Source organism: Ambystoma mexicanum, chromosome 3q (assembly GCF_040938575.1).
Source record: "Ambystoma mexicanum isolate Mex_15411 chromosome 3q, UKY_AmexF1_1, whole genome shotgun sequence".
NCBI lineage: Eukaryota > Metazoa > Chordata > Amphibia > Caudata > Ambystomatidae > Ambystoma > Ambystoma mexicanum.
This window is the reverse complement of record NC_090926.1, coordinates 1,256,360,093-1,256,374,696: the sequence shown is the minus strand read 5'-3', so window position 1 is coordinate 1,256,374,696 and position 14,604 is coordinate 1,256,360,093. Positions and strand designations below refer to the sequence as shown.

Sequence of the window (14,604 nt, the reverse complement as noted above, 5' to 3'; positions counted from 1 at the left end):
AAGGAATCTCCCTATCGGCAATTCACCTAGCCGGGGATGAGAACATGACGGCAGACGCTCTGAGCAGGCAAAGCAGTCTCCCATGAGTGGGAACTAGCTCAGGAAGTCCTTCAAGAGATCTTCGCCCTTAGGGCAACCCCTAGAGTAGATCTGTTTGCGACCACGAACAACCAGAAGTGCAAAAGGTACTGCTCAAGGGAATTTCCTGCGAGAGGAGCCTTAGGAGACGTGTCCGTGGTGGATTGGGATTTTCCGCTACTATATGCATTCCCACCGATCCCCGTCAATCCTCAAGTAATCAGGAGATTGAGACGGTTCGGAAGCCACATGATCCTAATTGCCCCGGATTGGGCCAGAAGGACGTGTTAACCGGACCTTCTGGACATATCCTTCTGTCCTCCAATAGGTCTTCCGCAAAGAGAGGATCTTCTCTCGCAAGGGGAGGGTCAGGTTCTCCATCCAGAGGTCAACACTCTCAACTTCACGTGTGGTTTCTGAAAGGTTAGCAATGCAAGATTGGGACCTCCTGGATGACGTGATGGAGGTGTTGCTTTCGGCAAGAAGGCCAACAACAAAATCTCTGTACCGTTGCCATTGGATTAAGTTTTGTGACTAGTGCAGGGAAAAGAATGTTGATCCTTTTCTGTGTACTACTCCGGATGTGCTATCCTTTCTGCTTTCATTAGCACACAGAGGTCTTCACATTGGGACCGTTACGGGTTATCGGGCAGCGCTTTCCATATTCAAGTGCTCTTCCGAAGAAGGTTCCTATTTCAAAATACCTTTTTGATAATTCTATTACTGAAAGGGTTCACAAACGTGTTCCCACCTACTTTTCAGATTCCAGTTTGGCACCTTAATCTGGTTCTAAAATTCCTAATCTGTGCACCATTTCAACCCTTGCACACATGTCCATTGAGATTGTTAACCCTTAAAACCATACTGTTGGTTGCTCTAACATCTGCACGTAGAGTGAGCGAGTTGCAGGCACTCTTCAAAGCCACCCTTTACCGTATTCCACAAGGACAGGGTTTTGAGGAGGGTTAAACCCTCCTTCCTGCCTAAAGTTATATCGAATTTCCATTTAAATCAAAAGGTTGTTCTGCCAGTGTTTTATCATCTGCCGCATCCTAGTAAAGTGGAAGAAAGGCTCCATAGATTGGACCCTAAAAGTGCTTTAAGCTTTTATATTTCTAGGATGTTGTGGACGACCAGCTTTTTATAAGATATACTGAACGAAAATTAGGACAAGCTTTTTCAAAACAGACTTTGTCAATGTGGATTATTCTTGGATATCTGAATGTTCCAGATTGGTAGGCAAGGGCCCACCAGAGGGTCTGCGGGCACATTCTGCTAGTGGCATGGCCTCTTCTGCAGCCCTGCAATGGGGAGTACCCATTAAAAACATTTGTGATGCTGCAACATGGTCATTGTTGCACACGTTCACCAAGCATTATTGCTTGGATACTTCCCACGCTCAGGACGTCACTTTTGGTAAGGCAGTACTTTAATCTGCCCTGTGAAAATTGGCAATTCTAAATTCTCCACCCGCCTCCAGTCTGGTATACTGCTTTGGGAGTCTGTCAAAGATGAGAAATGGGTTAGAGGACACAATCCATTCGAAGAACAAGTTACTTACCAACTGGTAACATTCTTTCGACTGGATGCTCCAACGTATTCCTCATCGCCCTGCCATCCTACCCTTCTGTAGAATTTCCCATGCTGTTACAGCTTTTGTTCTAACAAGGCTGACTACTGCCTGCCTGTACTAACAGCTAACACGTGGAGAGGTGGAAAAACAGAACTGAGGCCAACTGACGCCATGCATGCTACTTATACCATCCAATGACGTCACCCTCGACGGAGGCCTTCGAGGCATATCGACTCAACGCCATTGATGCAGGGCTCCCTCTGCCAAAGAAATAAATTCTACCGAAGCTGGACCTTAAGTGTCAAAGATGAGGAATACGTTGGAGGAACATCCAGTCGAAAGACCGTTACCAGTTGGTAAGTAACTTGTTCGTCATTGGGTTAGGTCTATGCCAAACTTGGAGGAAAATAAGAAACCTTGCAGGCTTTCTAAAAGGAAGATAAGAGTCCGACTTTATATGACCGTGTGTGGGACCAGTCGCTTGATGAAAAGCGATGGGTCCCACAACACGGTCAAGTGTGACGTTGATATGTGAATGTACTCACCAACACGGATGAGTCGGCATCGGAGTTAATATGATGTGGTCATCCAAAAAAATAGCAGCCTATCTGGCGTGCCTTTGGATACAGGTGGTGCCAGGTGGCATTCTCTGCAAAAGAGCAGAGTGTGATGAAATTTACTAAGTAGATAATTGTGCAAATATGTCATGATGCCGGAGAACTTAATCATATGCTCCCCATCAGTTATTGGAAGGCGGGCAGCTCATGAGGGAGAACTTCGTACAGTGAGGGGAGTGCACATGATGTAAATTATTTGGCAGATGCTGCATCGGACGGAATTTGTGACACCTAGGGGTTTAAGTTGTAGATGTCATTAACTGTAGGTAGTGTAACCAAGCATATAATGTGTAATAAATGCGGCGTTTTAGCAAGAGGCTGATCGGGAGAAGCCAAGTGAGTGTGAACCTTCACACGGGTACAGAAGAACCTGTATCCATCTCCCTTCTACCCTTTGTCTCATCTCTAATAGCATTTTCTTTGCATTGCCAATAAATGCATTCATGGTTTTTTCCTACTCTCTCTTCACTTCCCCCGTCCTCCACACTCTCAATATCTACATCTTTCCATTCCAAAGCCTCCATGTACTCTGTCCTTTTTTTCTTCCAATGATTTGCTCTTGTAGCAAAACATTGTAACTAGCATTCCCTATAGATTTGTGCATCTACTTCTCTTCATATATCCCATTCGAGGGGATTGTGTCCTTAGACGTATTCCACATCTGACACATAATGACCACAGCTGTGCTGCTTTGGAAATGTTTTCGCCGTAGGCATCCTGCGTTGATGACGTCGATACGTTGTCCCTCGAGGGCCTCCGTCGAGGGTCAACGACACCGGATGTTATATATAGGACGCACAGCGCCCATAGCCTCAGTTCCGTTTTTTCTGCAATCTTGTTTGCTTTGGAATCACAGCACGCTTGATTCTTCTACTTCGAAAGCGATGTCTTTGTCGTCTTCTACCCCGAAATCGGGCTTTAAATAATTTTGGGACTGCGGTTCGAAAATGTCCATCACGGCCCCGCACGACATCTGCCTTTGGTGCCTCTGCGAAAGCCACGCCACCGACGACTGCGATGACTGCCAGTCCCCGACATCGAAGGCCTTGCGGGAACGGAAGAAGAAATTAAAGGTAGGTAGGGTGTCTAAGCCCCATAAGTCGAAATCCACTGGACTTTTGACAGACGACTCGAGGGGCGACTCTACGCCTCGGCGAAAGTTCAGGGGGGTCCCTGTCTCGAAGTGGTTCCTGCCATTCCTCTTCGAGGCATTCTCGGAAGCGCCGTCACCAGTTGCCCTCCCCATCTTCGTCGGAGGACTCCGCCAGGAGGCGGTTGACTTGGCCCACCAAGTCTTCATCACCGACTGAATGGGATTCATTCCGCCAGCAGATGATGGCGATTTTTGAATCGCAAGGCTCTTTGCCGTTCACGCCTTCGAAAGAAGCCGGCAAGGAACGGGCTCCCTCCACCACTCGCACTCCTTCGGGCTCGTTGTTAGGTGGAAACCTGTGCCGTTCCCTCTGGGACCACTGCAAAAGATTTAAGACTACAGGTGTTTGGCAGTAAACCCACTTGGTAGCAGTCTGTACCACACAGATTCAATTGGTAGCTGTGGCTGAGCAGTCAGACTTCCCTCAAGAAGAGTTAGGCAGTATACAGAGTATTCACAATAGGTCAAGAGGACACAATAGAACAAGTAAACACTGACCAGGGCTTGGTGTAAAAGAGATATAATTATTTATTTAAAAACCACGTCTAGAAAAACACACAGGCACCAATAGTAAGTAATTCAAAAACACGGTCACTAAAAGATATACACTCCCTTAAAGGAATATTAGACAAGTCTTAAGTAAAGCCCCACTTATTTTCAGACAGCGGTGAGCGCTTAACGTAGATGGCACTCTAATAGTTCGTTTTAAAAAGGGAGCGAAAAGCAGAGAACAAATTGAACAGATCCCAACACTTTTACAAGAACATAACAAGAGAGGAAGGCAAAGTAAAACCATGAATTCAGAGTCAGTAGGCTGGATCCGCTTTAAGAGGATCGAAAAACGAAATGTGTTCAAGGTCACACGGTTGCAGGGCACAAAAAAAGTCTTGTAATGGTTGAAAAAGGAGTTGGACCAAAGAAAGGGACCAGTTCGAGGGTCAAGGCGGCCAGCCCAGTCCAGAAGGTTAAGGAGTTATTATTACATTGTAGCAATCTTTAGAAAGGGAGGCCTGGCGGACACGGTACCTTAAAGTGGTGAGAACACTCCAGTGGGGGCAGTTGTTCCTGGCAGCGGATGCAAGTCTGTGCTTCGTCCGGGGGAAGAGAGGATCTCGTCGTGGAGGAAGACAGGAGTCCGTTGCACTGCCAGGGAAGAAACCAGCCGCAGAGTTTCTCAGGTACAAGGAGCGGTCCGTTAATTCGCGGTTCAGTGGTGAGTGGCTATCCGGCCGCCGGGGTGCTTGGCACGGGCCGTTCGACCACAAACCGGTCTGGGGTGCGAAGAAAAGAAGGTAAACTGGTTGTGCCCACCAGTCAGGGGAAGAAGCCTCTCCAGCCGGGAGATCTTCTCTGTCGTCGGGAAGTGGTGAGTCGGTTCTGCAGGGCTCCATCGGTGGTGTCATCGTGGTAGGTCGGCTCAGCTTCACCCTTGTCGGATTCTCAGGTCCTGTGGCGACTTCTGAAGTTCCAGTCCCCAAAGCCCTGCTTTTATGCAGCAGACCCCCATTCACTCAGCCTAGCTGTCAATCAAACATGCTAAGGGGTCCGGCTCACCACTTGGGCCAATCACACAAGAGTGCGACTTGAGTTACCAAGTTAACTCAGTCCAGGGTGCCTAAACCCCCTTCCACAACCCCTGTGGCACCCAGTCAGAGTGGCACCACTTTTGGAGTCTTCTGTGGAGAAGCCCGCCAAAAAGTGGAACAAAAGGCTCGACTTGGGTTGGAGTCACAGAAGAGAACACAAACGCCATTTTAGAATAAAGTTTTGGCAAAAAATACCAACCAGAGAATTAATATTAATTAAATAAACCGGCAGTATGTTCGAGGCTATGAGAATTAAATGATTAAAGTTGGTAGCCTCGAACAATGGGAAAATCCCATAGGAAAATATTTGCAGTTGAATATAAAAAGTAGTTTCCACTGCCACCAGCCAAAACTCGATCAGGGGGGACGGAGACGTGCCCCCTCGACTAACAGACCCTGGGGCAATCGAATTGCCCCGACCAGTACGTCCACAATATGATGGTTTGTACCGGTTTCTGTTAATAATTTGGGACTAGTAAAGCCAATGGTGACTTTACATGCGCTGGGAGACAGTAGTCAGTCCCAGGGTATGGAGTCTATGGTGGGGGGTCACTATGACACCCCTGTGTTACTGCACGGAGGGTGCTGTGTAACACCGATAGTAAAAACACATGAGACCCTATGGAGTAAAGGACCCCATAGCCCATAAAACACATAAGCAGTCAAAGGAACACCATAAATCATGTCCAAGAGTGGGTGAAAAAGAGTCTCACTCTTGGCAGGAGGAAAAAAACAAACTCCAGAAATCCAGCAAAGCTGCTGGGGGACTCACTAGGTTAGGAAATTCAGCCTAAAGAGAGAATTCTCCCTAACACTCGGCCTGTCGGCACGATCATCGGGAGCCGTCTAGGTCCCGCTCAGACAAGGAAGATTGCCGTAGCCGTGCCAGATCCAGATCCCGGTCCTCGACGCCATCGAGACCGTCAGAACATGTGAAGACTTCGAGGAAGGCGTTAACGCCTTTGGCGCCGTGTCCGTTGAGGGACGCTCTTGGGGCGCCGCCTTCAACGCAGTTTGAAGAATTTGCCGAAGGTGCCCTGGAGGGATGGGGACACTCTGAGGAAGGCCCTCAGTAAGTCCCTGAGGCCTGTTTTTGAGCCCTACTTTGTTCCTCCACCCAGATTGGATTTGTACCAAGCTTTTGGATTATATTTCGGAGGTGGAAGAAGGGTCTGATGAGGAGATGGTTGTGCCTCCTGAAGTCCCTGATGACCTTTTGTCTTGTCACAGTCTGATGGAAGAACTCCGTCAGGCCTTGCACGATGTAGTGGTCTTGGCACCTCTCCGGAGGTGGAGTTTGGCAGGCCTGAGCCTGGGACACATGCCGAAACCTCCTATAGGCGTCTCATGTCCAGGGTGTCAGGAAAGGAAGAAGGCGATGGATATGGCAGGGGAAATGTGCACAAAATACACAGTAAACAACCTAGAATCTAACAACGTGCATTCAATACCCAAGACTCGTGTATACCACTATATGAAAAATGAATGTAGGGTAAGCACTTAGAACCTCCTTATGACTGAAAGGAAAGTCGGCAAACTCCTTACCCACTATGCTATTACAGATACTGACAGCGCTAATCCCACGTAGAGGGCAAGCAGGGACAGAATCTGTGAGCTGACACTCTAGACGGTACTGAATAAAGAATTTGGAAACAGTACTCACGAGGACCGGAATGACCACATGAATGCCAGTACTCACGAAGACCGGAAAGACCACGTGGATGTCCGTATTCACGAGGACCGGAAAGACCACTCAAAAGTCAGTACTAAACCCACAACCCTGTAAATCAAACAAGAACCCAGAAGGCAGTAAAGGCAAAGAGTGAGGATAACTAAATACCTAAACTCAAGTCAAGAGGCAAGAAGGAATAGTACAGTGTGGAAAACAAAAGATAATCACACAGGAGCTAGTTACAACAGCTTCCCACACCTAATAATAAAATAGGAAATAAATGCAAAAGTGTAAAGGAAACCATGGCATGGATCCCAATAGAAAGTAAGGATCGGGAGCAGTGAAAACGATATCAAAAGGGAAACCTTCCCACCCATCCAAGGTGATAAGGCAGGAAACTAAACCTGTAAAGGAAAGATTAATGCATCAAGTCTTTCAGTAGCAAAGGACAATTTCTAGGAAACAGTGAACACAGGCAATTGGCCTGCAGCAAAAGGAAAGCTCAGAGAAAGGCTGCCTGCAGACAGAGAAAGGGAGAAAGGGATTTCCAGAAGGCAGAAATCAATTAAGCATACAAATACGAATTCCAGGACAAGGAACAAGAAACACTAACTAGAAACTGGGCACAAAAACTAGGAACCAGGAACAAGGGACCAGTCACGACAGGAACACTGCAACAATGACCAGCGCTCGACTGAAGCAAACCGAGGCTTTTAAAGCTGCTTAACAAGCACACCTCTCAGGTGTGCCGCCTGCTGCACCTGCAGCCACAGGTGTTGCCTATCCTCCACCCAACCTTGTCCTGCAAGGGAGGAGGTGAAGCAGTGAGCAAGGCATTCTGGGAAGCATAGTCATTCCGGAAAGCATAGTCATTAGATTTAAGTAGCATGCTGGCTGCCAAAAACCTGGAATGGATCCGGAAGGGAAGTAACTTGGAAAATAGGGTTTTAGTGCTTCGAATTCATCACAGTACTGTAGAGTAAGGTTCGGAGGAAATGTCCAGTAGGGAATAAACCCCAAAACTATGCTCCCAAGTGGCGGGAACGGGAGCGAAGGGAGCGAGCCGTGACACAGGGTGACTTAATACTTGGGGTGGTCTGCTCCACCTATTTTTGATCAGGATGATCTGACGGATATCCTGGACCAAAGTCCATCCACTGACCCAGTGTTGCCATTCACATGGCTTTGCAAGGAAGGGTGGCGGCGGCTTGGACTGCTCCGGAGAGTCTCCCGGCAGTGAATAAGTCGCTTCTGAAAAAATACCACCCAGCCAGTAGTGACCCCTGCTACTTGTCGACGCACCCTACTCAGGAGAGTTTGGTGATGCAGGCAGCTACGGCCCCCGCAAAGCAGGCTGCATACCCTACCATCCCTCCTGATAGCGCTTTGATGGTTGGGCGAAGAAGGCATTTTCTTCTGGTGGTATGGCTTTGAAGGAAGCCAACTCTGTTTGTGCCTTGGCGAGATTCACGTACACTCTGTGGAATTGTGTATCGTTGGCGGCTGAGAATATTCCAAAAGGGGAAGAACGGGTGGTTTTCTAGCCCTCGTGCAAGATGTTGTGTGAATCCGTTCAGTCGGGTTTGGACACGTCAGCCGGTCAATGGCTGCGAGCACCGTGATACCCAGGTTTGCGTGGTTGCGGAAGTCGGGGTTTGCTCCTGATGTGCAATCCTGGCTTCTCAACATGTCCATTGATTGAGTTCATCTGTTTGGCAGCAATGCTGACGAATGCCTTGAGAGGTTGCAGACCTCCAAAGCTGCAGCGAAGTCTGAGCGCTGCAGTTCGTTAATCTCTTGCTGTCCCCTAGGTCAATTTCATCCTAGGGGACAGCAATGGAGTGGAGGTTCCTTTCGGTACTACTCTACCTTTGGTAGATTGAGAGGAGCTGCCAGTCAAAGGGGCCACCGTAGGAGTGCCAGAGGTGGAAAGCAAGGTACTTGAGGTTCCAAAGCCGCTCGGGCAGTTGCCTCTTTGCCCTCGGGCACTGCCGCAGCTGCGTCTGCTCAGTCATGAGGGCATGTCCCATGGTTCGCTGGTTGAGGGCAGACTTGCGCAGCATCTTGGAGAATGGCAAGCCATTACTTCAGATGTGTGGGTTCTGGATAACCCACAGCTACAGTCTTCCCTTCCGGCAAAGGCCTCACGACTATCCACTGGGGAAGCTCTCTTTGAAGCGTCCGGATCCGCTCCTTGCACAGGAAATCCTATCCCTGCTGGAGAAAGGCACCATAGAACTGGTGCCTGTAGCGGAGAGAAACAAGAGATGGTATTCCCCTTATTTTTTTATTCCGAAAAAACACTAGGGGTTGAGACCCATCATGGACTTGCGTTGGCTGAACAAGCTCCTCAGGAAGGACAAGTTCAAGATGGTCACTGTTTGTCGAGTCCTCCAGGCCCTTCAACTTCAGGATTGGTTGTTGTCTCTCGACCTCAAGGATGCTTACTTTCATGTGCCGATTCATCCCAAGCACAGGAAGTACCTGAGGTTCACGGTTGGCGACTCGCATTTTTATTTTTGGGTCCTGCCGTTCGGATTGACCTCCACCTCGAGGGTCTTCACCCCTACCTGGATGATTGGTTGACCAGGGCGCGTTCTCCCGGTAAAGCTCTAGATCTGTCCGTCACCAGCCACTCCCTTCAAAAGCTGGGCTTCTCCCTCGATTTAAAGAAGTCCCATTTGACGCTTACCCAGCAGCTCCAATACATCGGAGCAGTGCTTGACACATCCCCGGGGCAGTGTTCGCCTCCCCAGGTGAGGGCTCATCACATTCTGCAGATGGTGGACAAATTTCAACGTGCCCAGAGTCTCCCGGCATTCAAGTTCTTGAGGTTGCTAGGCCTCATGGCAGCCTGCATTTTCCTAGTGCCAGAGGCCAGACTGCGTTTGGGATCTCTGCAGTGGGCTCTCAAGATGCAGTGGTCGCAGTTCTCCGGCAGGATGTCGGATCCCGTTCAGATTCTGCCCTCGGTTGCACAGGATCTTCTGTGGTGGGCCGTCGACGGCAATCTAATGAAGGGAGCTCTGTTTTGGCAACCTTGGCTGGAGGTGACGATCGTGATGGACGCATCTCTCATGGGCTGGGGAGCTCATGCCAACGAGTTGACGGCCAGCGGCCATTGGTCTCAGTCGGCGTCCAGACTCCACATCAATCTGTTAAAGCTGCCCCCCCCCGTCTGCGGGGGAAGAATGTCCTGATTATGACGGACAATAAGGTGTTGGCCATGCACTAACTCAACAAGAGGGGGGGGCAGGGTCACTCCCGTTGTGCAGGGAGGCGATGCAGCTCTGGTTCTGGCCCATCCAGCAGGAAATTTCGATCTCGGCAGTTCATCTGGCCGGAGACGAAAACGCAGTGACAGATGCTCTGAGCAGGCAGAGCACGCTCTCTCACGAGTGGGAGCTGGCTCAGGAAGTTCTGTTGGAGATCTTCGCCCTTTGGGGAACCCCACAAGTGGATCTCTTCACCACCAGTGTCAACCGGAAGTGTGAAAGATTCTGCTCGCGGGAATTTCCTCCAAGAGGAGCCTTAGGGGATGCGTTCATAGTGAAGTGGTCCTTTACACTACAGTACGCATTTTCTCCAGTCCCTGTCATTCGCCACGAAATCCCTGTACCGTTGGAGAAAGTTTTGCGACTGGTGCAGGGTACAGAATGTGGATCCTTTCCAATGTTGCATTCCTTTGGTTTTGTCTTTTTTGCTTCCCTTAGTCCACAAGGGCCTGCAAGTGGGTACCATTAAGGCTTACCTGGTGGCGCTGTCTATATTTAAGCTCTTGTCTGAGGAATGTTCTTATTTTAAGATTCCTTTAATTTCAGTTTCTAAAAGGGCTAACTAATGTGTTTCCACCGTCACCTTTCCAGGTGCCGGGATGGGATTTGAATTTGGTTTTAAAGTTCCGTTTCAGCCCTTACATTCTTGTCCGTTACGACCGTTATCCTTTAAAACTGTATTTTTTGTTGCGGTTACTTCCGCACGCAGAGTGAGTGACTTGCAGGCACTTTCCGCCAAGCCACCCTTCACTGTGTTCCATAAGGACAGGGTTGTCCGTAGGGTGCAGCCTTCTTTTCTTCTGAAGGTTGTGTTGGAATTCCATTTGAGCCAGAAGGTAACTCTTCCGGCGTTTTTATCCTCCTCCACATCCTGGTAAGGAACAGGAGAGGCTCCATAGGTTGGATCCTAGGAGATCTTTGAGTTTCTATCTCTCACGGATGTCCCGGGTCAGAGTGGACGATCAGCTCTTTGTTGGTTATGCTGGAAGGTGTTTGGGTCAGGCTGTTTCCAAGCAGACCATGTCCAGATGGATCGTTTTGACGATCTGAGTGTTACCGTTTGGCGGGAAAGGACCCTCCAGTAGGATTACGGGCTCACTCTACTAGGGATATGGCGGCCTCCACCGCTCTACAGAGGGGCTTCAGATTCGCAATATTTGTGAAGCAGCCACATGGGCCATACTTTTGTGAGACAATATTTCTTGGGCTCCATCCATGGGCAGGATTTGGCCTTTGGTAAGGCAATCCTCTATTCAGCAATTTGATTGGGCATTCTAATATTCTAAATTTGTAAATTGTTTTCCTACCTCCATACGTTGGTACTGCTTGGGGAGTCTGTCATAGATGTGGAATTCATCGGAGGACACAATCCCCTGGAAGAACAAGTTACTTACCTTATCTGGTAACGTTCTTTGGATGGGATGTTCCTCCGACATATTCCACATCAAACCCTCCCAGCCTTCCCCTCTACAGAATTTCTTATGCGATTGCAGCTTACGTTTCCGCAAGGCTCTCTGCAGTCATTCTGGCAGGAGAATGGTGCCACACGTTCTCGGAAAAAACTACAACTGAGGCTACGGGTGCCGTGCGTCCTGTATATAATATCTGGTGACGTCGACCCTCGGCGGAGGCCCTCGAGGGACAACTTATCGATGTCATTGACGCAGGACGCCTATGCCGAAAAAATTTCCGAAGCAGCACAGCTGTGGTCATTACCGGTCATAGATGTGGAATAAGTCGGAGGAAAATCCCATCGAAAGAACGTTACCAGATAAGGGAAGTAACTTGTTTTACTCATCATAAAGACTTTCTTTCTTACTCCTAAGATCCTCACTTTCCTTGACCATTTCATTCATGTTATCAGTGTTGCTTTTCTGACTGCCTAACCTGTTCATATAAGCAGCACCGAACTGTGGTGTTGTGAAATTACACGAATATGCAACCCACAGGCTTCGAATATTTATGTGATTTAGGTGGCCCACCTGGAAGCTTCTGACCCTGCTATTTAGCGGGTGCATTTCCTCCTGTGAACCTCTATCTCCGCTTTTGTGTTGAATGTTGCTTTTTCTTGTGTGTAATGGTGTTTTTTTTCTTATTCGTCTCTTCCAGAATATGCAGAGTTCCTTCACTGCAAGTCTAAAAAGTTTACAGACTTTGATGAGGTCCGCCAAGAAATCGAGGCGGAGACCGATCGGGTCACCGGGAACAACAAAGGAATCTCCCCCGTCCCCATCAACCTCCGCGTCTATTCTCCACACGGTGAGTGCTGATCGGGTGGTCCATTAAATGTCTGTGAAAGGGTCTGAGGGCCGGCCGATGGAATGTCAAAGCATGCTAAATCCCTGTGGGGGCAAGGAGGCATGTCTGCGGTTGGTAGTGTCCATGTGGTAATCGATTCAGCTTAGATCTGGGATTTGAGCTCAGGCACTTTTTTTACAGTGTAACCACACAATGCCAGTGCTCCTTTTTGCTTTCATTGAAAGGCATTGGACTGGAGAATTCTTTGTTGGTCGCAAGCAGGAATGTGGTCATTTATAGATTTAAAGGAGTGTAACCTGTTGGATCTTTCCAGTGAGCCTCTGTTGGAGCTGTGTGCATTTCATTTTCCTTTTTCTGTTAAAGCCAGGCTGCCCTCCCGTCATCTCCAAACACGTAAGGTGTCATCCGACCAGTTAGGAGGAAAATCCCCATCATGTGTTTGGGAAGCGGGGGTGCAATCCAAACCGACGGGCACTCATTAAACCTTTCTCGTGGTAAATTGATTTTCCTAGGTTTGAAATGGCATCTGTACCTCGGTTTCAGGGCCTCTTGGTATAGTGCGTGACTCCAAGGTGGAACTGTGGCAGTGCAGTCAAGGCTATACTTTCAAGAGGGGGGGATCAGGGTGGGAAAAGGAACAAGGCTGCAGCATATAGTAAGAGAATGTCCACGGTTTCTGATTGTGGATCTGTTTTTAGATTCCCTTGTGCATCTAGTGGTCTGTGCAAACCATTACAACTTGTTGACTAAATGTCATGAGGGGTGTTGATGAACCAACTGTGTGTTCCCTTTATTTTGTGCTACCCACTCAATAAAGGGATATGCCCTGCTCCTCCAGCAGTGTAGACCTTTCATGCATTGATGAAAATGAATGTAGCATTGGCAGCAGCATATGCAGTATGTTACAGGGATTTCTTTATTTGAGAGACTCTGCAGAAGTCGCTGAATCTTCAGAAGTAGTTTGAATTGCTTTTGAATAGTGTTTTTAGAATTTGGTAAAACCCGGAGACCGTGAACTGGAAAGATCCCAAAATAAAGCATTAGAGAAACGGAGCAGTCAAACTGCAGGCATAATTTGCACCCGTTGCTTTTAATTGGGCTTGTAGGGTTTTAAACTGTGCTGTCAGAGGTCCTAAACATCCAAGCCTCAAAGATGGTTGAAGGATTTTTCCAGTGGCCTCTATGGCAGTGTTGTAACATTCCACCTCCCTACCCCAGGCCTCCCTTACCCCAGGTTAGTAGATGGGGCTTATTTCCCCTATCGTCGAGGTTTTGTTTTAGGCTGGCTGAGTACCTAAAGGCAGACTGCCTTTCTCGGTTGAGCCTCCCACAGGGGAAATCTAAGACTGTCCCTACTGCACTTGTTGTTCTTGGGGGTAGGAAATTATGCCTTACACTCTGCCTGACTTGGTCTTCTTTCTATCACGCTCACGTTCCCCTTGCCCTCGCCCTACATCTCCCTAATCTTCTCCTCCAACCCCTTCTCTGTCCTTCGTATTTGTATTTTATTTATATAGCGCACCTGGCCCAAGGGCATCCGGGAGCCTCACTTACATGGCAGATTGACATGGACATATTGAATTGTTTATTTATATAGCGCCTATACACAATGTGTTTCAAAGCGCTTCAAGGAGGGAGGGAGCATGGGGAAAATACAGTTCCATTCTTAAAGTGCTTGAAACAATACAGAATGTGAAAAATAACTATCTGGGTAGGCCTGGCGACACTTCAGATAGTGCAAGTGCATGGAACAGATAAGGCAAAGAGGGAAGGGAAAAGGAGAACAGAACAATCAGTAACATTACTATGCCTGACGACAATTGATGTAGTGCATGAAGTATACAAGAGGAAGGGGAAGAGGGGACTGGAGTTCAGGAGAAGGAGAGGAACAAACAAGCTACTGTCAAAATAGGTCAGACAAATTTTATAGAGGCGGGGGGAGGTCAGAGAAGACGGGAGGGAAGGAGGGTAGACAGACAAGCTGATATTAAAAATCACGGGACAAATGATGAGTAAGTGCACAGGACAATGAAAGATGGGGGTGGAGGAAGAGGGGAGGGCATGGAGGCTGCAAAGCCAGGCAGCTATGATTACTATGCCTGACGGCAATAGGGATAGTACCACGCTTAACAGGAAAATTAAAGAGGAAAAGGGGGGATGGAGGTGGGAGGAAGGTGGCTGCAAAAAACAGACAACTATAGATTTACTATACCTTACGGCAGTTGAGGTAGTGCCGGAAGCTAACAAGGAGGAGGCAAGGGGCAGGGAGGAGGGAAGAGTAGGAGAGGAGGGAGAATAGAGTGGGGTGAAGAGTAGGATGGAGGCAAAAGAACAAAAGAAGGGGGATTCATAGAGGAGGGAGGGGGCAGACAGGCAGTTCACGAGGGGCAT

The 14,604-nt window shown here is 48.4% G+C and overlaps 1 protein-coding gene across 3 annotated transcripts in view; it reads left to right on the top strand.

Annotated features, from left to right (window-relative positions):
- DNM2 (dynamin 2) overlaps positions 1–14,604 on the top strand; it is a 1,516,513-nt gene that overhangs the window by 360,729 nt on the left and 1,141,180 nt on the right. For all 3 annotated transcript variants that reach the window (XM_069604271.1, XM_069604270.1, XM_069604269.1), the window contains exon 3: positions 12,064–12,213. In XM_069604271.1, the coding sequence (XP_069460372.1) occupies positions 12,064–12,213 (150 nt within the window). The remainder of the gene's footprint in view (positions 1–12,063; positions 12,214–14,604) is intronic.